The sequence below is a fragment of the Bombyx mori genome, chromosome 1 (genome assembly GCF_030269925.1).
Source record: "Bombyx mori chromosome 1, ASM3026992v2".
Lineage (NCBI taxonomy): Eukaryota > Metazoa > Arthropoda > Insecta > Lepidoptera > Bombycidae > Bombyx > Bombyx mori.
This window is the reverse complement of record NC_085107.1, coordinates 18494765-18521287: the sequence shown is the minus strand read 5'-3', so window position 1 is coordinate 18521287 and position 26523 is coordinate 18494765. Positions and strand designations below refer to the sequence as shown.

The 26523-nt window shown below is 35.4% G+C and overlaps 1 protein-coding gene across 1 annotated transcript; it reads left to right on the top strand.

The window, feature by feature from the left end:
* Positions 1-1025: 1025 nt before the first annotated feature.
* LOC101739618 (paraplegin) lies at positions 1026-25608 on the top strand. The gene is made up of 15 exons (XM_004933136.5): positions 1026-1362; positions 2682-2834; positions 3436-3564; positions 3780-3917; positions 5559-5652; positions 6436-6569; positions 6996-7160; positions 7560-7711; positions 8827-9049; positions 14759-14892; positions 15335-15471; positions 18566-18768; positions 19239-19358; positions 21702-21887; positions 22575-25608. Exons 1-15 carry the CDS (start codon positions 1183-1185, stop codon positions 22779-22781), a joined length of 2355 nt encoding a protein of 784 aa, XP_004933193.1. The 5' UTR covers positions 1026-1182; the 3' UTR covers positions 22782-25608.
* The last annotated feature ends 915 nt before the right edge of the window (positions 25609-26523 follow it).

Sequence of the window (26523 nt, the reverse complement as noted above, 5' to 3'; positions counted from 1 at the left end):
TTATGATACACCAATAATAATATAATATAATCAAATATTTGATCACTACGTTGATACAGTGATGTTTTTGACTGCATTATTATACAAGGGTCGAGCTAAGATTCAAAGTCGGGTCAAAATCTTTGTTAATGAAATTGGTAATCCGAGATCGTTTTCGATTTTCAAGACCATAAATACAGAAGTAATCTATATTTATTGCGAAGAGAAATTCTAAGTTTTGGAATCAAAGGTAAAATCAAAATAAATCTCCCATAAAAGATTGGAATAACTAGTTAGGGTCAAATCGAATGAAACTTATTATAATTTGGCAGTAGATTGCCAATGACCGCTTATTTCATCAAATTCAATTAAGTGATAAACATCTTAAAAGAAAATTATCTATCTAAAAAATAATATAGAAAGATAAACAAAAGTAAGATCAAAATTTTAAATTATCCAAAATAAATTTAGTTGCCTCAGTATAACGCAATAAATGAAACTACTGCGTGGAACAAAACAAAACACAAAGAGTACATCTATTCTACCCCTTTTTTATTAAGAAAGTGTTACTGGTGACCTGGAGGCCTTTCCAGTTTCACCAGCACAGGTAGGCGGGCAAAGGCTCAGCCAGAAGGGATGAGATTTGTTAACAGTTCTACCCACTAGGGTAGAGTATAATCCTTATTCCAGAGGTACTTTCAAGACCTCTAAGTATCTGACATCATCTAACAACATCATAGACAATTTTATGTTTGGTTATTTTAGTTAGACAAAGGGAAATATATCCATACTACATAAAACACAATAGGACCGAAGCCAAGACTTATGACCCAAAATTTCTATTTGTTAAAATTAACACAACTTTTTAGCAAACTTACTGTAGGTAAATAGTTTCTTTTAATATTTTCAATGCCGTCATTTCATATAGGTTAGAACTACGGATTTGTTGAATTTTGTTCGAATTGACATTTGACATGTTGTGACCTAACTAGTAGGTAGTAGGAAGGTCTATGGTAGGAATGTATGAATCTGTACTCTGCGACACTGTCACAAATATATGTCAGAAAATCCGATACCATCAACTGTCAAATGAAACTTAAACATAACCTTCAAATCGATGGATAATGGACTAATTTCCGAAAAAAAATCTTGTTTACAATTTATTTTGCGAAAGCTCAAACGGAATAATTGAAAAACTATAAAATGTTATCAGTGAAAAGGTTCCCGGCACTTTCAGCGTCAAAATTTCAAAATAAACTACATTTTAATCTGAGTAATTATGTCTTAGGAAAGCAAGTAAACAAACATTGTGAAAGTAAGATGTTGAAATTATGTAGATCGTTCTCTGTTTTACACAATTTGACCGCCAAATCTAAGAATCCGGTGAGTTGAACTTTATTTAAAAATAGTGAATATGGTAAAACATTACGCAATACTTACCTCACTTGTATTTTGTGAACAAAAAATGATTGTGAACTAATTAGACTTCAGAAAGTAAAAATATTACAACTACTGTATGAGTGGAGTATTAGCTCTGCTAAATGACCAGAGTAACTTGTCATCTAACATCTTATATGCATATCTGCTTAGAATAATCCGGATGTGCTATTACATGCATGTGATACAATAGTGCTATTGCATGAATATAGGCAGTGTGAATATTGTAAAGAAATAAAAAAAAATCATATGAATTCCCTCACTAAGCAGTAAATGGCATTGCTGACGTCCATGAGCGACGGTGACCACTTACCATCAGGTGGGCCGTATACTCGTCTGCCTACAAAGGCAATAAAAAAAAAAAAGTAACTTACAGCCATCAGAACAATTAGGACCTGACAACAATCCTCTTTAGATTTTTTTAATAGCAACTCAATTTGATAACAGAATTTGAGGCTTCATCATTTCGTGGCTGTAAAGACTAATGCTGACTATGTGTGTTCGACATTTATCAAAAGACTGGCTTCTGGATAGAAACCTAGTCTATGAACAATAAACTTCTAATTTAAAAGTTATTCTGACCCCCAATTAAACATAATATGATATAGATTGTTTAGCATCTTATAATCTGCAAATTATACACACTATGACATAATATGCAGAAAACCCAGAAAATGAAATACAAGTCTCTCATCTATGTAAAATCAGAGTTTCATTAGACATGCTGCAAGACTAAAACAACAACATAGTCAGATATTAAACTAATGATTACACCAAGTCTGAAGTCATATTGGCTTAAACAATAAGATGTCTGGTGTACCTGAATTGAGAGATGAGACTATACTACTGTTCAAATCTCACAAGCAGGTTCCAATATTTCTAATGAAATATTTACTATAATCACATTCATGACCTCATAATGATCTATACTAGAAATTTAACAAGCAATAATGAAAAGCTGTACTGGTAGTAGCATGTTTTGTAAGCACGCTAGGGTTAGTACCAACACTCTGCCTATTTCTGCAGAGAAGACGTAATGCATTTTGGTTTGTAGGATGGGCCAGCCATTGTAATGAAAACAAAGACTTAAAACTCATGCCTCTAGGTGGGTGGCGCCATTAAAGTTCATAATGTCTATGGGCCTCAGTGACTACTTCATACGGAACAAAGCATGAGATCATCCACATAATTACCCAACAAAAAAAATATTACTTCAGTGCTATAAGTGGATATATATGTCATCTCAATTCTTTGTTTATCAACAGCAACTCAGAACCTTCAATGCAGAATATAAAGCTGCTTGTGCATTACTTAAGAGGTCACAACTTCCAAGCTTGGACTCTTTCATCCACAGCATAAGCACAAGGGGCATCCACACCACACAAACCAACCATAACCAACAAGATGATAAAGATAAGGTCTGTAGTAATAATTCAATAAATATAAATAACCAGATTCAAAACTGATTAAAAAATTTATTAAAGTAGGATAATATTGAATCAACAGTTTTTAATTATTATGTTGGTGCATTTTTACTTTATATTTTTATTTAGATATCTGTCTTTTAAGAGATTTAAACATAAAATTTATATTTTTCGACATGTTGTTAGTGTATATGGTCAGCTTCAAGATTTTTTATGTTAAGTGGTTAATCAAGCCTCTTGATATGACAATGTCAAAGGTAAAATTTTGGAATGTTGATTACTTTGGTATAAGACAAATTGACCACTTTTATATCATGTAACTACATTAAGGCAGGAGTAGGAAATTTGCTTGTACTCCATTTTAATTTAATAGTGGAGTTGAAATGTTTGATTGACTTGTTTCATTATAAAGCATTACGATTTCATAATAATTGTATTTGTACATTTTGGAATTCGAGCTTACTGCTAATGTTAGAACCATATCATAAAGCATTTCGAACATATGTTTCGTGATTAAAGAAGATAAAGATATATCAGTAGTGTACAAGTTTGAAAATATAAAACTCATCAACATATTATGCTGGACATTTTTCAGGATAAAAAAGACAAGAAGAATAATGAACTCTCTTCTCTATTAATGAAAGCAGTTTTTTGGATGCTCACAACTTGTATTTTAATTATCATGAGTACTCTGCTTGTACCGAGTGACACTCCACAGAATGAGGTGAGTGTTTCAGTGTTAAATATTTTTTTTCGGTAAGTCAACTGGCTAACAGTAGTCTTGTATATTATAAGACTAGCTTGATATAATCAAGACTGGCTCATATTTTAAATTGATAAAGATCCAGTAGATAGCATAATAATTATCAAGAAGGGGACATTTTAAATTTCAGTTTTGTGTACACCCAAACCCGCTAATAACAAAGTGTTATATTTCAGGTAATACGATATGTGTCCTGGAATGAATTTGTTTACTCGATGCTGGCGAAAGGTGAAGTTCAAGAGTTGATAGTACGACCCGATATGGAAGTTGTCACAATTATACTTTATGAGGGCGCCATCATCAAAGGAAGGCGGGTAAGAGTTTGGTTGGATATACGCATATTATTTTAGAACGAGAATATCAAATAAAGATAAATAAGATGATTTGCAAAATAAAAATTAGACATTTAAAATATTTTGATCAAAATTATGACCATAGTTATAATTCATCTGCGTGATACTTTAACAGACAAACATTTAACATTAAATGCAATATTGGCCTATTTCTTGATATTTAAAACATGTCTTAAGGCAATTTTACGTGTGACTTGCGACTTCATTTGGGATCATAATGTATGTACATTTCAAGCAAATCAAGCTGTATATGAGTTGTCTATTATCAAAAGTGGCAATCTGTGCATTTGGACAAAAAATGTTATTGATATGTCAATACAGATTGATTTGAATATAATCGTCTCCTTCAAAGAATACGGTTCAAAACCTGCATTAAATAAAGGTTAATACTTAACCTCTTATTTATCTAAGATGTCGTTCAGAAGAGTTTTGTGACTGCCAATGGAATACAAAGTCAATAATTCGTTTTTCTGATTTACCAATAATTGTCCAAAAGTCACATTGCCGGCTTTGATAATAGTCGACTCAATTATATCAGTGCAACGATTATCCAAAGATGACGTCGCACCTTTAAAATTGAAGTGGCATAATCCAAAATTCTTGTGTTTTGGTAAACTTCAAAAGTGTAATTGAAGAATTGTAATTTTCCAGTGTTCATTTTAATACTTTAAGCCTTATTTAAAACGCGTACCTTAAAGTTTATTGTATGCGCTTGATTGAAACATTTAAATTTCATTTTTAATTTTTTTTAAATAATAATTTTATAAACTGATAGAATACATTTTCATAAGACGTTCAAAGAAAGCATAAAACTCATTTTCTTAAAAAAAGAAGTTAAGCCACTTCAATTCTAAATGCGACATGAGCACTGTGATTGGTGTTGAGTTTGTACTAGAAGAATATACTTAATTAAAGAAGTCATTTCTTTACTTTCAAATATTGTTTATTTATTTCTAGCATAGATTCGGTGGTTACTAGAACCTATAGACGTTACAAAGTGAATAATTCCATCACCAATATTGAGACACGTGATCATAGCTCATAGCATAGCACGTGAGCATAGTATTGGATTGTAATCCCACCCTCTAAATCGAAACGCATAATTGATTCGCGACCAAAGTGTAGCAAATGATGATGATGATTCATCCGACCGATTTCGACCATGGCGACCACTTTGACTCCTATCCGTCGATTTGGCGCTCGTGCGCTCGAAGATGGCTTATATAGCCTATCTTTGCGCCAAAACTCCTTGCGCATTGAGGGCACGTAAGCACGCCGTTCTCATAATTATAGGTTATGGCAGCAGGTGGGCGGGCCTTCAACTGGTCGCGTTTGTAATCAAGGTCAGCTTTACGCTGATCCTCGAACTCGCGTACTTTGCTGTTCACCATCCTGCGCCATTCTGGCCGCAGTGCTGCCAAGCGCTCCCATTGAGAGGGCTCTATATCACATCTCTTCATGACATCCTTGTACCGCAGGAGTTGTCCGCCATGCTTTCCCTTGAAATGATACTAATTAAAACTAATTAAGCAAATGATACTAATTAAAACTGAAAAAGCTAATTTTACTACAACATAATATAAAAAAAAAAAACATCCACAGGCAAACAACAGAGTCTTTCACATAAACGTTGGCGACATACACAGATTCGAAGAAAAGCTACGGGAAACCGAGAAGAACCTAGGAGTCAAAGAAGGTAAAATATGTCGTGGGGTGAAATGACGGCTCTGGCTGTTTTGGTTTAAGCTACATTTTTGCAACTTTACAGGAGAGACATTTGAAGTTTAAAATTTGGAAAAAAATATGTTTGGTGTCGTGGGACACCGGATGGGAACAAAGTTCCTTATTATAAAAATATTAAATTTAAGTTCTATTCGAGTTATAAAGAAAATAATTATTCGGGAAATTAATTATTATTATGATTTTTTTATTGATAAAAAAAGATACTCCAAAACAAATTAATATACACTAAAAACAATGATCATCGAAATCGGTTGGCGTGATATTGAGTTATTGAGTTATTTATCTATTTGTCGCGCACGTACTGAATGCTACGAATAAATAATAAGTCTATTTATTCGTAGACTGAATGCAACTTTAAGGCTTATATGGTTTTCTTACGTTACGGACATTTTATCCCGGTTAGGGTACCCACCCCTCCGCATCGTCCCATAAATAAGATCATGAACAAAAAACTTCTTCGGCTATTTGAATGGGGAAACACAATTGAAGTTCAGTTAAAAACGGAGCTTTATTACAAAGATAAAGGTCGCTTAAACCTTTCACACCTCGATATAACAAAATATTTCTTGAAAATAGTTAATGGCGGCTCCTTTCAGATTATATTTTGCTCCTAAGACACTCAAGGTTTTTTGTTAAAAGTCTACTGGGCCTTAAGCTTTAAGTTGTGTTTTTTAGTTGTCAGGATTAATCTTAGAAAAAACCATCGATATTACTGTATGTGTATACTTTGTTTTAGGTGTTCGTGTTATATACGACAGAAACGGGAGTGTAGCTGGTAAAGTTATAACTACCCTACTCATAGGCGCTGTCATTTTGTCCTTCTTATACTCGACTAAGAGTATGAAAATGAATATAAATCTCGGTGGATTCGTAAGTAATATTTGAATGCTCTAATGATGAATTTACGATAGGCTCGAATTTGAAAAATAAATAATAATTTGAAAAATAAATATAAATAATAGTTTAAAAAAACTAACAAAATACGGTTTGTTATCAAACAAATTTATTAAAATTTATTTTCTATTTTTTAGTTGGATTTTCTATAAAAGCGTATTTTGTTAGTTTTTTTAAACTATTAGGTATTTATTTTTCATTTTTAGTTGGATTTCAATTTTTTCAATATATTTTTTATATTGAATTGTCATCGGTCCTTTATAAGTGTATCAAATTTCGAGTTAACCCGACGTTTTGAAGGAGGTCAAAATCATGTTCAAAGATTCCGCTACATACTAAAATACATACATACTGAAGTTAATAAAAGCGTATTAAAAAAAAATATTTTTTTACACCCCGCAGAGCCAACTGGGCAGAGCTAAGTTCACTCTAGTGGATTCTATGACCGGTCAAGGCAAAGGTGTGAAATTTGAAGACGTCGCCGGTCTTAGGGAAGCCAAAATTGAAGTTATGGAATTCGTGGACTATCTAAAGAGGCCGGAGCATTACAAGAATTTGGGTGCAAAGGTAAGATATTCGAAGAAACAAATTGTTTAACAGGTATAATAAAATAAAGAGAGAAAAAACCGTTATTTATTCCAAAAACTTTAAAAAAACTAAAGCAAATCATCGGTAGTAATTAAGTAACCCTCAGAGATAAGAGGAACACGAGACAATCTTGTGATTACTGTCAAAAATGGGTATCTTACCCAAAAGACATTATTGAATTACTTCCCTGCCATAGTGACAAAAAACGAGAAATTCTTAGATTTGCATGCTGCTGGTGCTATACTATACGCATAGGTAGGTACAAACATGCTGCGTATATATGCAGCAAAGCACCCAGCCTTTAGAAATCATAGGGTAGGCCTTTATTCAGAAGTTAATTAAGTGTTTTAATGACCTTTGTTTCACTTTTTTTTGCAGGTACCAAAAGGTGCGCTTTTGCTTGGCCCGCCTGGCTGCGGGAAAACGTTGCTGGCTAAGGCGGTGGCTACAGAGGCCAACGTTCCGTTCCTGTCTATGAACGGTTCAGAGTTCATCGAGATGATCGGAGGCTTGGGGGCCGCTAGAGTCAGGTGAGCTAACGAAGCTAAGCTTTACTGGTGGCAGGACCTCTTGTGAGTCCGCACGGGTAGGTACCACCGCCCTACCTATTTCCGCCGTGAAGCAGTAACGCGTTTTGGTTTGAAGGGTGGGGCAGCCGTTGTAACTATACTGAGACCTTAGAACTTATATCTCAATGTGGTTGGCGCATTTACGTTGTAGATGTCTATGGGGTCTAGTAACCATTTAACACCAGGTGGTCTATGAGCTCGTTCACCTATCTAAGCAATAAAAAAAGTACTAGAGCTGACATATCACTGATCAAGTTAAAATCATGCTTAAATATAAAATTATACCTATACATGTATAAATAGGGAAGTACCGTTTTCTGGCTATGTTCGTCTATATGTTTTTTAATGGTAACAGAAATGTCATATATAATATGTATTATATATAATACAAAGTTGTAAAAACAAATGAAACCAATCGTTTCCACATTCCTTACCTTGCCGTTAATATCACTCCATCACAGAATTCGAATAAATGAATTTTTCATTGTTATTGCAAAACATGGCGTGTCGTTTACACAATTCGCCCACCCAGATAAGTAATAAAAAATAAACATAAAAAAGTGGTGAGATGTTAAGTGTAATTTTAGATAACGTTCAACCCTAAAGTAATGAATATTTTCCAAATAAGATATGACCTAAAGGTCTATGTTACCAGGTCACTAAATAAAAAAATAAAAAATAAATTTGAATTAAAAATAGTGTAAGAAAAAATGATTTTAAAAAAACCGTAGGGTGCATGGTATCAGTAGCTATAAATATTTTATGAACAGATATGAGTAGAAGGGTTATTTTGATAATAACCTGAAAATCACTCCACGCTTTTTACAATAAAAGAATAAAATAATTTTTTCTTACAATATTTTTAATTCAACTTTATTAAAATTTATTTTTCATTTTTTAATTGAATTAATTTTTTTTTTAATATTGAATTGTCATCAGTCCTTAATAAGTATGCCAAATTTCGAGTTAATATTACGTTTTGAAGGGGGTCAAAATCATGTTCAAAGGTTCCGTTATATACTAACATACATACGTCTGAAGCTAATAAAAGCGTATTAAAAAAAAAACGTTCACAGAGATCTGTTCAAAGAGGCAAGTTCTCGTAAGCCCTGCATCATATACATAGACGAGATGGACGCGGTGGGCAGAGCCAGGGCTTCCGGCACGTCCCCCTGGGGTCCAGGCGGAGGCGAATCGGAGCAGACCTTGAACCAGCTGCTTGTGGAAATGGACGGCATGAAGAGTAGGGAAGGAGTCGTTGTGTTGGCTTCGACTAACAGAGCTGATGTGCTCGATAAGGTGAAGTCATCTTAGAACATATCTAAGCATATATTAATACGTGAAGCAAAAACTATGTACTCCTTTTTACGAAACTACTTTTACTACTACTACTACTTTTTTATGTTGAGCCCCACCTGGTGTTAAGTGGCTACTAGACCCATAGACATATAAAACGTAAATGCCGCCACACCTCATGACTTCTAAAGTCTCCGTTTTACAGTAGAGCGGCTGCCCCGCCCTTCAAACCGAAACGCATTACTGCTACACGGCAGAAATAGGCAGGGCGGTGGTACCTACCCGCGCGGACTCGCAACGCGCCCTACCAACGCAAATTTTAATTTTTAGGCGCTACTAAATTACTAATGGCTTTAGGGGTATGTATAATATAGAAATTTTACCTTCCAATAAAATTTGTATTATGTTTCCTAAGACGTCCGAAGTCCATTATGAGAGAGTACATCGTATGATTTCCACTGCAGGTCACTAAATTTGACTACTTCCGTTTCCTAAGTCCCACCTACAGCGCCCTCTATAACGTCTGGAACCGAACCAACAAGCAAAGACAAGCCGCCATATTTGTCATTGTTCGGCTCATAATGATGGATGTAGCCCCAGGAAGACATTATCTGGACTTCGGACGTCTTAGGAAACATAATACAAATTTTATTGGAAGGTAAAATTTCTATATTATGTGTTCCGTTTGACGTCCGAAGTCCATTATGAGAGACTGTTTGTTATCTCCTGGTGGCTTGTATTTGAAATAAAATAATCTTTATTTAAAAAGCAACAATGTGACTTATTATGTTTAATTAAGCAAAGCTTAAATTAAGCACAATTTAAATTAATTGAAGGTAACCGTATAATATTACCCACTTAATTCAAATCGACCTAATAAGATTTAGGACGAAAATACTGAGAAAGATTTCCCAGAATTTATATCAGTGTTTGATGCATTAATAAGTTTTTGATAGAACTTTCTAAAAGTATGCTCATGTTGTCAGTTAGCTTTAGCTAAAATATCATTAATTTGGTAATTTCCTACCCAGTTTAAAGTTTTCACCAGTGCTCTACAGCTTCCAACTGAGGCCTGAATACCTGAGTCTCCTAAAAGACTTTTAGCCAACTACTAATCCTCGCTGCAGTAGCTGGCTTAGTGGAGCCTTTAGTTGCTAAGAATAGATTACTAATATTCCCACTGGTTTGCTGTGTCATATACACTAGATTGCGTAGCCAGTATACTGCATCGATGATCGATTGGTCAGGAGCAGCCACAAATGTCCAATTGGACTGTTGGTGTGAAGATCAATTAGTTTTCTCCCCAAATATCGGTTAATTTAGAAGGTGCAGGCTTTGTCAAGGAAATAGATTTCAGTATGTTTCACTGTCGGGCTCGAAGCTATTTTTATATCCGATATAGTTTCACAAACGGACGCTATATAACAGACTTATAAACTAGAATGGTCCGGTAGTAGAGACCATGAGATAAATACAGATAACAGAGAAATCTAGCTACATTTGCTAATTCGGGTACACGAGAATTAATACATTTTCTTGACAAAACCTTACCCCTTATTCCAAATAGGGGCATATGTTCTTATCGTAGACTCTCTCCAGCACGATAATAGTAAGTTTCTCTCCTGCCGATGTCCATGTCCCTGTCAGCGTGTCCCACCCAAAATGAGCCAAGCTTCCAGGTGTAGATTGCTGACTTAGCCTGGCGGTAGCATTGTCAGTGTCCACTAGACTGGTGTTCAGATCTCTGAGCTTCTTGAGTCGCTTGAGGGCAGGTGATTTCAGGTCTGGCCTCCACGGGGGCTTCTTGCACTTGGGTACCACTAGTATGTACCGACCTGAGGTTGAGTTGAGGTGGTCCAGCACTCTGGATATCAGACCGAGCGGCGGAAACGGCCATGCTAGTCAGTAATGCCAAGATCTGCTGAACGCGTTGTAGAGGCAGGCGTTCGAGTTTTGCTTTGATGGGTGGACGAGCTCACAGCTCACCCGGTATTAAGTGGTCACTGGAGCCCATAGACGTCTAGAACGTAAATGCGCCACCCACCTTGAGATATAAGATCTAAGGTCTCAAGTATAGTTACAACGGCTGCCCCACCCTTCAGAGACGCACTACTGCTTTAGAGCAAAATACCTACTCGCGCGGACTCACAAGAGGTCCTACCACGAGCAACATAGTTTGTTACCCATGAGCGGTCCGAGACGCGAACAAGTTCCCCACTGGCTGAATAGCCTAGTGGTTGCTTTTTCTGTGAGATACCACTCCAAGCCGCCGCGATTGCGTAAGAGGTGGCCGGCTTCAGTGTTGTACAGTCCCGGTAGGTGGTGAGGGAGAAGTACAACTTTGAGGTGGTCTATTAAGTTAATCAATTTTCCAGTCAGATCTAGCAATTATCGTGACCTGTTCTGTTGTTTACAAGGGTTCCCCACCCAATGTCCGACGCGTCGGTGATGACGTGGTTCGTGGCCATTCTCTGTGGATGAATTGGTGTGCTCTGACTGACTTTCTCTAACCACCAATCCAGCTCTATACGTACCTCGTCCGAATACTGCTTTGGTAAATGAGGATACCTCTTGAGCTTGTTGTTGTGGTACTGCAAGGACTCGGCAAAGCAACTTTCCCCGGTGGGTGATGAAAGTCGCAAAGTTGAGATATCCTAAGAGGCTTTGCGCCTGCTTTAGGTTCCAACCGCCGGCAGCAAATCGCACGAGCAAATTCTTGGGCAGGGACTTTGTCTTGGATTTGGTGTCCCATACGATTCCCAGAAAGTCTATCAAGCTCGTCAGTGTCATAACCGTTTGCTTAGATGGGTGGACGAGTTCACAGCTTACCTGGTGTTAAGTGGTTACTGGAGCCATAGACATTACAGCGTAAATGCCGCCACCCACCTTGAGATATGAGTTCTAAGGTCTCAGTATAGTTACTTGAGATTTCAACAAGTCTTTTGCCCTTGTGGGCAGACGAGCATACGGCCCACCTGAAGGTGAATAGTAACAGTCGCCCATGGACTTCAGCAACGCCAGGGGCAGAGCCAAACCGCTGCCTACTGCTTAATTCTCTCCACAAGCCTCGTTTGAAGAAGGACATGTCATAGCGCTCGGGAAACACCGTGGAGGGAGCTCATTCCATAGCCAGATGGTACGTGGCAAAAAAGACCTCTGGAAACGCACTGTCAATGAACGCAGCGGTTCCAGATAATATGGATGAGCTTTGCTCCGATGGCGGGAGGTGTTCTGCCCTGGTGTACAAGCAGATAACCACTAGTCGCAGACCCTTCTGGCGAAGTATTTCGGCTATTCAGTTTGCCACTGAAGCAAAAATCCACGGTGGTGCAGCTAAGCCGAATGGCAGACATATCATCTGAAGTAGACGACCCTGATAACTGATCCCGAGAAACCTCATTGATAGATGATAATAGGCCTGGCTCAAATCCAGTTTGACATTCCAATCTGTTATAAAACTTAGGAACTCGTTGATGGTGGAAAAGGTGAAAACGACTGTTTCATGTACTTGTTCAATGCCTTGAGGTTGAAAATTGTTCGATTTTTTATTGGTCTTGGGAAGTATGAAAAGTGGAAATATGAAAGACGGTGCCGGGGGTGCGGGTTCTAAAACTCTATTGAATTAAATTTTGGATTTTGATTGACCTCAAGTTATTATTAATTTCAATATTACGTTTGGTGGATCGAGTCCAGGTGTTTCGATATAGTCTTAGACATCCGCCTGAAAATGCTGTTGATTTATTTTTATTTCCTGATTTTCGTTCCACTTTGTACTTGTTCCCCCCTCCCCCGTTTTTCTTGCTGAGGAATTATTTGGATAACATCGCTCAGAATATCGGTTTTCGGCCTCTTTAGATGTATTGGAATGTGGCCTAGCTCGACATGGCTTTGCATTGGCAGTACAAGCCGAGGGTTCCGGCGATGCGGGCCAGATGCGAGTAGCAGATGGTGCCGCTTTTGTAATTTATCAATACCACCAATTTTCTGTATATATGCCAATAATAAGTTGGGGTTAAACATATAATCACAAGAAGATATTTTCTCTATATCTTCCCTGATATATCTATCCTTTAATTTCTTTATGAAATATCTACGACGCTATCGTATAACCTCGGCTCGCTTACCGAAAATTATTTGAAGGATATCGTTAGAAACTTTTATAGGCGAAATCGTTACCGAATAGCGGTTTAAACTTTTCGTAAATGGCGGAAGTATTAAGCTGAAAATTCTCTGAATTTGACCAGTCGGCAAGGTTTTGTATGGCAGCATAACGCATTCGTTCTGTGCCAAAAGAGCATTAGATAACGCAGGAAAACTTTTTGAACCTCTGAATACTGCACCGCGTTCCAAGTCGGCTAGTCAAATCTTTGCATATCTGGTTTTTTATAGAAACGCTCAAATTTCAAAACCTACCCGCTTCTGGTAACGGACGGTCTAGTGGCGGACGTAAAAACTATTCGTCGTTGTCTAATTTCGATTGGAAGTTGAAACCACATCAAGACATTATTATTATAAGATGTTGGTATTTGTAAGTGTAAAGGCTGGTGCACGACCAGCAATAGCATGATTCGAAGTTAAAATATTATTCACATGACTCACCCATTATTGCGACAGTAAGTCAAACCTTTTATTCAGATCTCGCGACCAGTCACGCTTTCGAAGTTTTCTTGCTGGTCCCTCGTCTTTATTTTCCGACGAACCCGAACAAATATCCGAAGAAATCGAAGAACTATCCTCACTTAAATTTTACTTTGAAAAGGCGCGATAACCTCATCACTCATTGTAGAGCCTTGGAGGTTTCACGAAACGGAAGATAATCATAACACTTGTTTGAAACAAACTTTCTACTTCAAATCTCGAAAGTTGCTTATAACATTTTAAATTACTAACTTCTTAAAATATTAACGACTGCACGTGGGAAAAAACGACGCAACAATGACAAATATGGCGGCTTGTCTTTGCTTGTTGGTTCGGTTCCAGACGTTATAGAGGGCGCTGTAGGTGGGACTTAGGAAACGGAAGTAGTCAAATTTAGTGACCTGCAGTGGAAATCATACGATGTACTCTCTCATAATGGACTTCGGACGTCAAACGGAACACATAATAAACGTTATTATTACGTATGATTACATAAATTTCCTATGTTTACCCTAGGAACTGACTCACATCAGATATAAGGTGGATATATCGCAGATACGGTGCGATAACGTCACTTATGCAAATTATGTATTTTTTCCGGAGAAACGTTGGAAAATTCAACATCTTATTAATATATAGTTCTGCTAGACTAAAGAAATAAAAACGATAATATTTAAACTACAACTTTAAATTTCATCAGTAAAAGCAAACATCTCACTGATAACTATTACAAATGTATTTTCTCATACTCAGTTCAGTTTTAACAAAAATTGCATAAGGGACTTTATAGCACCGTATGTGCGACAATTATGTAGAATTGGGATCTTGGCACATAAAACAAAACTTCCATTGTACCAAAATCTTCTGTTATAATAATAATTAAAAATTAATTAACACTTTTATTACATAAGCCTTGCTCATTTTTTAACCGATTTCGCCATCTTCCTTATCTCTATCATTCTCTTTTCCCTTTCTTATGGTTTTCTCTCACTCACATCTTAACGTTCCGTTCCACACATTTTCATACGTTTCGTTCTTACCAATCCTCCATACATAACAACTTATTATTTTTAGGCGCTCCTCAGACCTGGCAGATTCGATCGTCACATATTAATCGACCTGCCCACCCTCCAAGAGCGCGAGGAAATTTTCGAACGACATCTAAAAAGCATTGTACTAGAAGAGCTGCCAACGTATTACATAAAGAGGTGAGTGATATATTTTTAACGTTTTCAAAACTGCTTACATACCAATAGTTGTAGTCTTTTTAAGGGATTTTATGACCTGGTAACTAAGACCTTTAAGTCATGTCTTATTTTAATTTATATTCTTATTTTTATGAAAAATGATAATATGGAGGGAAATGAGATGAATATGATTAACTTGAAACATTAATCAACTGGGGTGGAATTAAATGAAATGAGATGATACGGGATGAAATAAAATCTCAGTAAAATGGTGGTCATTTATTCCCGAGAAGTTACGTCCAGCGGCTTTGTTTCATTTTCCCCACATTCGTGCACTTTGACAGGTATTAAATAGTTAATAAACCAAAAAAAGTCATTGTAAAGTCTTCCACATTTAGAACAAATCAGAGAATGCATAGAGTAGACAAGTTATAAAGTTTTTTTTTTTTTTTTTCATTTTCAGATTGGCTTATCTTACGCCCGGATTTAGTGGTGCAGATATAGCTAATGTGTGTAATGAGGCCGCCTTGCATGCCGCAAGATTCAAACAGAACATTGTGAAGGCAGCTAATTTAGAATACGCCGTTGAAAGAGTTGTTGGTGAGCTGAATTTTTTAATGTTTTTTTTCTGTTTTTTTCAGTCTAAATAATTTAAATTAGACTTAAATCTTGAGTCTATCGGACGAACAGATTTGGTGATCTGATACTATTAATATGCCTAATGTCCATACGAAATTATGATGGGATCTTCTAACATTCAATCCTTACGTGAAATTACAACTAAATGAAATTAGATGAATATTATACGTGACATTTATCTTTGTAATTAAAGGTCCGTTTTATTTAGTATCAGCATCTACAGTTCGATGTTTCTAATTGAACTTCAATTAAGTTTACTCCATTCAAATAGCCGAAGAATTTTATGTTATATAGAGTGGTCAAAGACTATTTGTTTTAAGCGACATTTCTTCATGTTTACAGTAGAGCCATTTAAAGTTCTTTGGAGAAAATGTTATAACAAAAAAACTTTGTCAGTTATTTGAATGGGGTAAACATAATTGAAGTTCAATTAAAAGCATCGAATTGTTGATGTTAATATCAAATAAAACGGACCTTTAATTACATAGAGAACTGTCGGGTGTTAAAGTGCAATGTCGCTTCAACCAAAAATAACCATTCTCGACATCTTGTAAAAAAAAAAAGTGTGCAATTCACATGTGGTAGAAGTGAAACCTTCCAAAATTAAAATACAATTATCCTAAACGTCTTAAGTATATGTAAAATTTTGTCATTAGTAAATAATTGTAAGGTAGCGCCCTCTGTGAATTGATATTTTAATTTCACGTATAATCCTAAATTAAAATTTACTACAAGAGCTTTCATACACACGTTAGTATTAAAAAATCTCACAGATGGCGCTGTATTAAATAGTATGTATATTTCTGTCTCATTCTTTGCTGGCTTCATCCTACACATTTTTGTATTTGTGTCTCTTACCTGTCGTTTTTTCCGTTGCATCCGGTTTGAAATCACAACGATTCTAAAGAAGTTTTCACTTCAAAAAATTTTTAAATTGTTCTACTGAAATACTTCAAAAATGTGGCTTAAAACCTTTCGTAATAAATAGCGATATACTTAATAATTTTGTCTACGCGAGACACTGTGGCTTTATTGCGCTTATAATAAAACCAATTGAATTCTTGCTACTTGCTTTAAATATCATTTACAATGCTTTGGTATTGGTAATTTATTGGTAATATATTGGTAATTTCTGATTGCACGTCAATGAATGTAATGAATGTGAATTTTCCATAGACCTATATAGTAGGGACACGACATATTGTTCTATACGTACAATTGCTTATATAAATAGCACCCATTTTGAAGGCACACACATAAACATATATCTATCTCGTTCTTACTCAGAACTTTAACTCGCAGGAAAACAATATAACAGCATTTCAGTGCGTACATAAAATAAAACATGAATATACGTAAATGTCTCCGTCTCCGTCTAATGAGGCCGAAAATCCGCCATGTTTAGCGCGCCAAATGTCATTGTCACGTCAGTTCGGCCGTCTGTTTTGGGTTGTACATTATTTATTGACTTTGATATCGATTTAATATGATTGCTTATATAAAATTTCTAATTTTATCATGCTTAAAACATACAAAAATAATAATTAAAACATATTTTATAGGATCTCAAGAAAGTCGATGCCCCAAAACTATTATCTATATATATTTAAATTCATTATGGAGCCCTCATCCGAAACATAGATTATACACTTAATATATTTGAATCCGAAATATCGGACACCATTTTTCGGTCGGAATCTATTCATCATGACACTAATCATAAATACCTCTTTAAAATATGTCATCAAAAGATATTTAGACATTCTGTTTAGATATTTCGGGAAAAAGGCTACCGACAAAATCTCTTCGGAACTATTTAAATAAAATAGTTTTATTCCGCAGTGAGTAAAACACTATTGTAAATTCGTTAAATATTTATTAATTAAGTGATTTTAGAGAGGAAGTCACAAGGAATGACGTTTGTAATTTTATTAACGAATAAATGTTCTGTAGGTGTTTTTTTTTTATCAGGCGGTCCCTTGATAAGTTTAAAATTTGCGTGCGGTGGGTAGTGCGGTGCACCTTCCTTGAGGTGCGCTGCGGTTGTGTGTTACAGACTTTAGAGTCAGCAAAACAATTAAAATAGATTGTAATAGTCTAAGAAAAACACGTACTCAAAATACGATAACATTCAGCATGCTAGAAATGGGCTGATGGCACTGTACTATGCCATATCTTTATGTTTTGTGGCAAACGACAACTTTATAAAATCAGTGTAGCAAATTTTAAAAATCGTCATATCGTTTACTTGGAAAATTTGAAGCACGAACTCGTCTTAGATTTCACATAATATCTAAATCACATCATCTTTGCACATAACAATATACTTACTTCCTATTGAAGTATACATTCTACAAATACATTCATACTCAACAATATTTAAAATAAAATAAGCCAAGAACGTTTATCGATAAAACCTACTAACATTAAAATCTTCTGGGCAGCACTAAAACCGCCATGTTTTGTGGCCAGATGACGTCACAGTGGCACGAATTTTTTGTTGACGTTTCATTTCCATAGGTTTCCTACTTCAGTGGAATTTTCTCGAAGATCTCTTGTCCAATAATGATTATTGTAAGGTATCTTAAGAATATTGTTGAATGCTGTCAGTGCGCGGTGCCGGTAGTAGTAAATGTTCCGGTATGACGTTATGGCTAGCTTGCTGTGCTAAACGAGTCAGGCGCCGCGACAATTTTTTTTTATTAAATATAAGGTATTAAATGTAAGGCCAAGGTAAGGATAGCTAAAACAAAAGAAGAAAATAATGGATGAAACGAGCTAAGAACAAAGAAAATTGGATTAAGCTGGAGGAGGCTTATACCCAAATAGGGGTTCCCATCGAAGAAACAGTTTGATGTAGGCAAATCAAATAAACAACAATAAAGAAAAAATGAAATCTAATATAAAAAATTATAATGTAAAAACTGAAAATAGATCAAAATGTAAAAAATCATAATATATACTTAAGAATATTTACATGTAATACTTAGGTGATGGGAAATAAAAGGCTCTATTATTATTATTATTATTAAATGCCCTTAAATATCTCTTCCAGGTGGTACCGAGAAACGTAGTCACGCCATGTCGCCGGCCGAGAAGAGGATAGTCGCCTACCACGAGTCCGGTCACGCACTCGTCGGCTGGCTGTTGGAACACACGGACGCTCTATTGAAAGTTACAATAGTGCCTAGAACGAACATGGCTCTAGGTTTCGCTCAGTACACGACGTCGGACCAGAAACTCTACACTAAAGAAGAGGTTATACATACTTTCACAGTTTTATCTCGCCTTTCTTTTATATTGGTTTAATTCGATCTTAGCGAGTGTAAATAAACGTTAACGTCAATTAATATGATTATATTTATTAGTTAAACGAGCCAACAAAATAGGTAGGGTACTTAGAGCAATATCTGAAGCGCAATATTAGACGGTATTTAGCAATTTATTAGACGGTACTTAGCGGTATATTAGACGGTACTTGTCGCAATATCTGAACGCACTTACCGCAATATTAGACGGGTGTTTAGCAATATATTACATGGTACTTAGCGATATATTAGACGGTACGTAGTGCAATATTCCTTATCATATTATACAATTATATTTTAATTTCGTTACGTAATCTTGAACCGGCAAAAACGTTTCTTAGCCGTTTTATTATAAAAGAAATATAAATAAACTAATAATTATATGTCAATTTTATTTGGTTTGTTGTTTTCTGTCAACAGCTATTCGATCGTATGTGCATGGCGTTGGGCGGCCGTGCATCTGAAGCCATAACCTTCAATTCAATAACAAGCGGTGCGCAGAACGACTTGGAGAAAGTCACGAAAATAGCCTACGCTCAGGTTGATAAAGCTGCTACTATTGCGACCGATCGGCTTTGAATGTGAAATGTGTATTTTTTTATTTGCCAACTTTATATTGAACTCTAGTGTATTCTAAAGTTTACTTAAATAGCTTTATATGTATATATAGAAATTAGTCTACATAAGTAAGTTCCTTTGTAGCCTATCGATTTCCTAGCTTAAAGATTTTTTCTCTTCGATTCTTTGTCGCTGCATCCACTGTTTATACGTTCTGCTAATCACTCAACATCAGATGGTAAATTGTATATGCAAGCAAATGCATAGAAAAAAGCTGATTGCGAAAATATATTTAAAAAAAAAACATTATTTTAATTTTTTGACGGTACTCTACAAAAATCAATGGGAAGCGAATAATTGACTAAAAATTGGATTGCTCAATAAAATTAAAGGATACTCTTGTCGCTGTGCTATGCTTCTAATTTAAATTTTATTTAATGAATTACGTTTCATTTTGTTTGTGCTTTGTCTCATAAAGTTGACATATTTTTTTTAAATATTTTTCACTATACTAATCCGATTCACTCTGAAAATTAAAAAAAAAGTTATCGATGTTATTTATTTTTTGTTGCTAATTTTCAGGTGTTAAGTTGTCACCTTAGGCCATAGACATCAAACCCCCTTGGAATATGAGCTCCGAGTATTTTATGAGTACAACGGCTACCCCACCCTTCAAACCGAAACGTATTACTGCTTCACGGCAGTGGTACTTATGGTGGTTGTACTTATCCTTGCGAGCTCTCAAGACATCCTAAAAAAGTGACAAAATAATGACATTTTAATAAATATCTGAATTCGCTTTTTTTTTTTTATTTATTAAATAAAACTTTATAATTTACTAGGTTGAATAATACTATCTTATACTATGCGTTCGAAATCCGAATAGTTTCAGTGGCTACTTGCTCATTAGGGATAAGAGGAAATCAATACATTATCAAAAAATCAACTAGACAATTTGCACCTGAATACTACTATAAAAGCAAAATTGTTAATTGATTGTTTTAACACCTAAAATCTAGAATATTCGTGTGTGTAAAATCTTTTATGGCACCAAATTAGTCTCTCAGAAATTCTGATCCGAACGAAAACGGCTTTTAAAAAGCTTGAACATAAAAAAAAACTTTTTTTTGCAGTCTGTACCTTTTAAATCTGTGTTGCTTCGATTGCCCCTTAAAATAGTATAATTTCCCTTAGATAACCGACCCTTGCTTGTAATATTGCTTCTCTGCTTATATTCTGTTGTTAGTATATTACCCTTATAAGTAAATAATAGTATAGTAAAGCTCTAAAAATAAAAATACATCAGTACGGTTGCACAGCGCAATATGCTAATGCTAATGCCACGAAATGCGAATTATTTATTTTTTAATCACGAGAAACACATTTCTGAAATATGAATGCTAATAAGCCTTAGTATATTTTACGAATGCTTACTTAAACATACCGTTTGCATGTTCAGGAATGGGTTTTTCACATAATGTAGTCCTAATATATTTATTTATAAGAAGTATGTAGTAGATTAAAGAATTTAAACATTGTTAACAAGATTGACATTATAAATGAATGGCGTCAATGTCATTGACATTGACACTGACATTATCAATTTCAATAAACAAATGAAATAATAAAGTGCTGACCTTGTCAGTGAGTGGGTGTTCAGGGGTCGGACTAAGGTTCTACCTCATGTCTCAAAGTAGGCGATGACGTTCACGTCATAGTGTACATGAAATCCAATAGGTAACACTAATTGGTGAATTAGGTATTTATTTATATAAGATTTTTAGACGAGCTCGTGGGTTTTTTGTGATAAGTGGTTTCTAGAGCCCATATACATAATAATAACGTAAGTGCGAATTTCGAAACTCATTTTCATTTTATTTTAGTCATCTTTAACTGCGAAATGAGCTTCTAAGTTGCTGGCCCAATTTAAAAAAAAAAAGTTTGATTTGCGAATTCCAAAAAAGCTATATGCCTCATGTACCTATTAAACAAATGTCACACACACATAAATATGACGCATATGTTTTGTTTTGTGTCGTATCTATACTAATATATAAATCTACAGTGGTTTTTACGGATGTTCCGTTATAACTACTGAACCATGCATCCGATTGACTTGAAACTTGGTATCCATGTAGAAAATACATGTACTTAATGGATAGGCTAATATTTATATGAGTGTTGGACTCCCTACACCAGTTGCGGGGGCGTTAATGATGAGAATCTTTGTGGGGGTTAGAAATAATAGTGTTAATTTTAAATGCCCAGCGAAGCGGACGGGTACAGCTAGTTTACTTATAAGAGAAAACTTTTCGTTCTGTTCAGGTGAGAGTCTATGGGATGTCGCCAACGGTTGGTCTCGTCTCCTTTCCCGATATCAACGAACGTGGCAAGAGTCCGTTCAGCAAGACCCTCAAGAACCTGATAGATCTGGAAGCCAGGAAGATAATAGCGAACGCTTATTACAGGACCGAAGATATATTGAGAACGAATCAAGATAAACTGAAGAAGGTATTTAGATAATTTTTTTTGTGGGTTGTATATTAAAGTACATTTTTAATAGTGTTTCTTTATTACCTTTTAATATTATTTTAAACACTGATGCTTATAATAAAAAAAGTAATTATTAAACATCAATGATGAAGGGATAGTTTGAGGGTATAATGCGAATGAAATAAATTCTTTGGGGATAGAAAAACCCGTTCTATAAACACACAAACAAATGTGTAACAAACTTTTTTTTTATTGCACAATAATCTGTGTTAGTCTTCCTATTCGTACAATCTTGACAGAGTGGTCGTGATCATGCATCAGTCGGATACGACCTACTCATGACTCTCGTGGGAAATTAGTGCAGTGATTTCCCGTTGCCTTCTGCATCACCAAATTAGGGGTTGGTTTCTGGCGCCTCTTCCGTACAGGTTGCTCTGACGGATGTGTATGAGTTATACCGCCATTGCTCGGTCGCCATTGCCCCGTTGGTTTTCTAGCAGGAAGCACCACGGCAACCTGTTGGTAGCCGCCGCCATTTGGCGCATGCAGGTGGGGTTGACAATAGGGCTGGTGTACGTAGCATTCCGATCTCCCTTTACTCCCCTGTGTTACCTGTCTGTATTAGTAAGCTAGATCATATCTACTCTGTATGGTATGTGTTTTATATTAAGGAAACACACAAACCCTATACAATCTATTCCACAGCTCGCTGAAGAGCTTCTCAAGAAGGAAACATTAAACTTCAACGAAGTTCAAGGTATATTAGGTCCACCGCCCTTCCCCGGGAAGAAGTTCATCGACCCCGTAGAATTCGAGAACAGCCTCAAGAATATGGAGAAGGCGGCATCCTCTGAAGAGGGCACGCCTGTCGGAGCGCCATCAGCGAAACCAGAGTCGCAGCCTGGGTTGTGAACCCACATATGGCCTCATTCGTGTAGAATATAACAGTATAGCAGCGTTTTATTTTGATGTAAATAACATATCGACGCTTGAAAGGCAAACGTGACTAAGCGACAATAACTTCTTTATGCATAAATGATAGGGAATAACCATATACGATGCGCAAAAAAAAAATATTTCTAGGTCTATTAAAATAATTTCAATCCTACAGCTAGTTTCGTTAAAATAGATTTTTTTTCAGGTATATCAACTTTAAATTAGTCTACTGTAAAGTTCACGCATTGTCGCTTAGTCATGTTTGCCTTTCAAGCGTCGATATCATTCGAGGTACCACCACCCCGTCTATTTCTGCCGTGAAGCAGTAATGCATTTCGGTTTGAAGGGCGGGGCAGCCGTAGTTAAAAGTGAGACCTTAGAACACATGTCTAAAGATAGGTGGTGGCATTTACATGCTAGATGTCTATGTACTCCGGTAACTACTTAACATCAGGTGGGCCGTGAGCTCGTACACCCAACTAAGCAATAAAAAAATCATTCAGTAAAGAGCTTGAAGTAATAATGGTTTCAAAAATGTTAAGTTACAGTCGGCGATTTTTCTAGTCCTTTTTTGACAGTTGACAAGTGGCTTCTTGTGAAGCCAATGTTGCCATTTTTATAAAAAAAAGATATTACTAAACCTACTTATACATACTACAGATTCGGTTTTCTGAAAAATGATGTAAGAGTGAAATGAGTTGAATTTGATTTATTTCATTTCATCCCAATTGACGATTATGAGTTCATAATCGTCAATTGGCATGAAATTAAATTTAGTACATTATAATCAAAATAAGAAAGAGATAATTTCGATTTAAAATGTGAAAATGCTATAACGATTTTGATAAAAATCTGTTAAAAGAAAACTGCTTCAAATTATTACAAAACAAAAACTGTGACTTATAATTCACTACGACTAATAATATTTCTTTTTATTTTCGAATGTGAATATGAAAAATTAAAACGCTGTTAAGATATATTAAAGAATAAGAGGGTCAATCAATAAATAATGTTATTAATGTTGCCTGTTCGTTTAATTAATTTTAATTAACAAACACGCAACCTGACATAGAATTTACATACAAAACTACATAGAATTACTTTGAAAGAGTCACCTCTAGAGACAATCCTTGTAAATTGAACGTTCTATTTCTGTATAGCAAATTGAATCTACGAAATTAGTGAAATTAGGTCGAAATTAGTGACGTAACAACCTGCGTCGAGGACTAAAACTACCCGCATTTATTGATTAAAAAAAACGACATCGCATTGCACACATAGTGTGTTATTGGTTATTGATTATTTTTATTATTTAGTATCATTATATTTCGTAACTTTATAAGAGGATTAGCCGGTGGTCATCCCTATTACTTCGATCGACTGCGTCCCACTCTCCATTCGACTTTGTTCTGTTTTTTTGTCTTGTCCAGTAAAAATAAAGGACTACAAAATTATGTACAAATGCTAAATTGTATTAAAACGTTATTCTTTTATTTTAATTAAATAATGTTTTTCATATTTAATTTATTTCATAATAATTAATTGATATTAACAAAATATGTGCTTAAATGTAATTTTGTCAACCGTACAATCCTTCGATCTTTTGACCATAAACGTTTTGCTTGCGAGTTGTATCGTATTAAACTTTATTTGAAGTATACAGCATTAGTAAGATACAATTGAAATATGAATATCAATATCCTCAATACTAAAGTATATACGGCTTCAGCGCGAATCATATGCTAAAAGATGCCACACCCTAAAACGATTATTTTTAAGAAGAATAAATTAAAAATAATTTGGTCCGAATTGATCTTCCGTTGTCGAAGTTGTAACTTTATAGGTAATAATGCGATAAACACAATGCATTTATGTTCTGGTCTCTAGAAGTGAGGTAGAAGAAATTAATATGACCGGTGTGTTACCAAGGCTCTTGTCGCCATAACAATAAAAGCAATAGAAAAGTGTGCAGCAATTGCTTCATTGCTTCATTGTTACTTAAATGATGACTATGAAACACAAAAAGAATTAACAAGTTTTTAAAAGTCAAGATATAGTTTCCCTTTTTTGCCGAAATCGAATTATATGTCAGAAATAAAAATGAAATGAGATTGCTTATAGAGAGAAAAGTCTATTAAATAAATGGATATTTTCTATCACCGTTAACTTTTGGTAGGCAGCGACTTGGCTGTACCCCTGGCATAGCTTACGTTCTTGAGCCACGGTAAACACTTAACACCAGGTGGGCTGTGAGCTCGTCCATTCATCCAAGCAATAATAAAAAATTCAAAAACTTCACAAGCGACGTCTGTTTTCAAAGAATTCAAAAAGAACATTTTGATGTGATCATCATTTGTTTTTTATTTACCAGGTTTTTTAATATTTTCTTTTGTGCAAGGTTTAATTTAGTTAAAAAACTAAAAGAAATATGCTATAAAGTTCGCAAATTTTCTTCTAGAGCTTCGATCGGCTAATTCAAAATGATCCAACTTGGATTAAAGAATTATAGATTCTTGCTCTTATGTAGTGACTAAATTAAATCTTTAATTTACGAAGAAAAAACGTACAACAAAAGCGGAGTCTTCGTATTTTGTGCTGTTCCTAAATTTGTTCTAGGATTACGATGTTTTGTAAACAGTCATATGACGCGGTACGAAAATGTACGCGTTTGGCGTTAAATGTTGACATGCCATTGTCAGATGGTGACTTTAGAAATCAATGTAGTTAGATTTGTTTTGTAATTTGCGATACAATAAAAGAAAACTTGCAAAGCGAATGTTATATTTACATGTTGTTCAATAAATGTTATTGTTTTATTTCAATACAACCTGAATAGGTTCTGTTTGGGGTTGCAAGATTTTAAACTTATTACGGCCACTGCTCGTATGCTTTTAAGTAAAAAAATTATACGTTATCAGATAGTATAGGGATGATAATAGCATAGCATTTTACTGGTGGAGGGACCACTTATGAGTCCGCGCGGGTAGGTACCACCGCTCTGCCTATTTCTGCCGTGAAGCAGTAATGCGTTTCGGTTTGAAGGGTGGAGCAGCCGTTGTAACTATACTGAGACCTTAGAACTTATATCTCAAGGTGGGTGGCGCATTTACGTTGTAGATGTCTATGGGTTCCAGTAACCACTTAACACCAGGTGGGCTGTGAGCTCGTCCACCCATCAAAGCAATAAAAAAAAAATTTCTTCGCTGTCAAACCAAAATCTACGATGTGCAAAAACTCTATTTTGAATTAAAGAGTAAAAATTTTTGTATAAAATTTTATATGAAGGTGAATTTTTAAGAACTATATCAAATGAAAACTGTAGATAAATACTAAACACAGTTTTTTTTATATGGTAGATAGGGCTGTGAACTATACGAAAAGGTCAAAAAGTGCACATAGTCGATTTTGGTTTGACAACGACGATATGTCGTACTATGAAAAGGGCTTTGTACAATAAGGTACTTTTTAAAATGTCTCTTATCTGTTTTAAAGTTCTTGGCGGACATGTAAACGGCCTGTCGAACGATAATTAGTAACCGTCGCTCGTGGGTATCACTAATGCTGGGAACACAGTACACACGAGGGCCCTCCTTAAAATTCGTTTGAAGAAGCACATATCATAGCGCTCGGGAAACGCCCTGAAGGGGAGGTCATTCCGAAGACGGATAATACGTGGAAGAAATTATCTCTGGAAATGCATCGTGGACGAACTCAGTAG

Excerpts from the sequence above, each read along its gene's own strand:
- LOC101739618 (XM_004933136.5), top strand. The coding sequence starts at position 1,183 with ATGTTATCAGTGAAAAGGTTCCCGGCACTTTCAGCGTCAAAATTTCAA. Across the intron at positions 7,712-8,826 it reads TTGGGGGCCGCTAGAGTCAG|AGATCTGTTCAAAGAGGCAA; the intron begins GTGAGCTAACGA and ends AAACGTTCACAG. Across the intron at positions 15,472-18,565 it reads CGCCGTTGAAAGAGTTGTTG|GTGGTACCGAGAAACGTAGT; the intron begins GTGAGCTGAATT and ends TATCTCTTCCAG.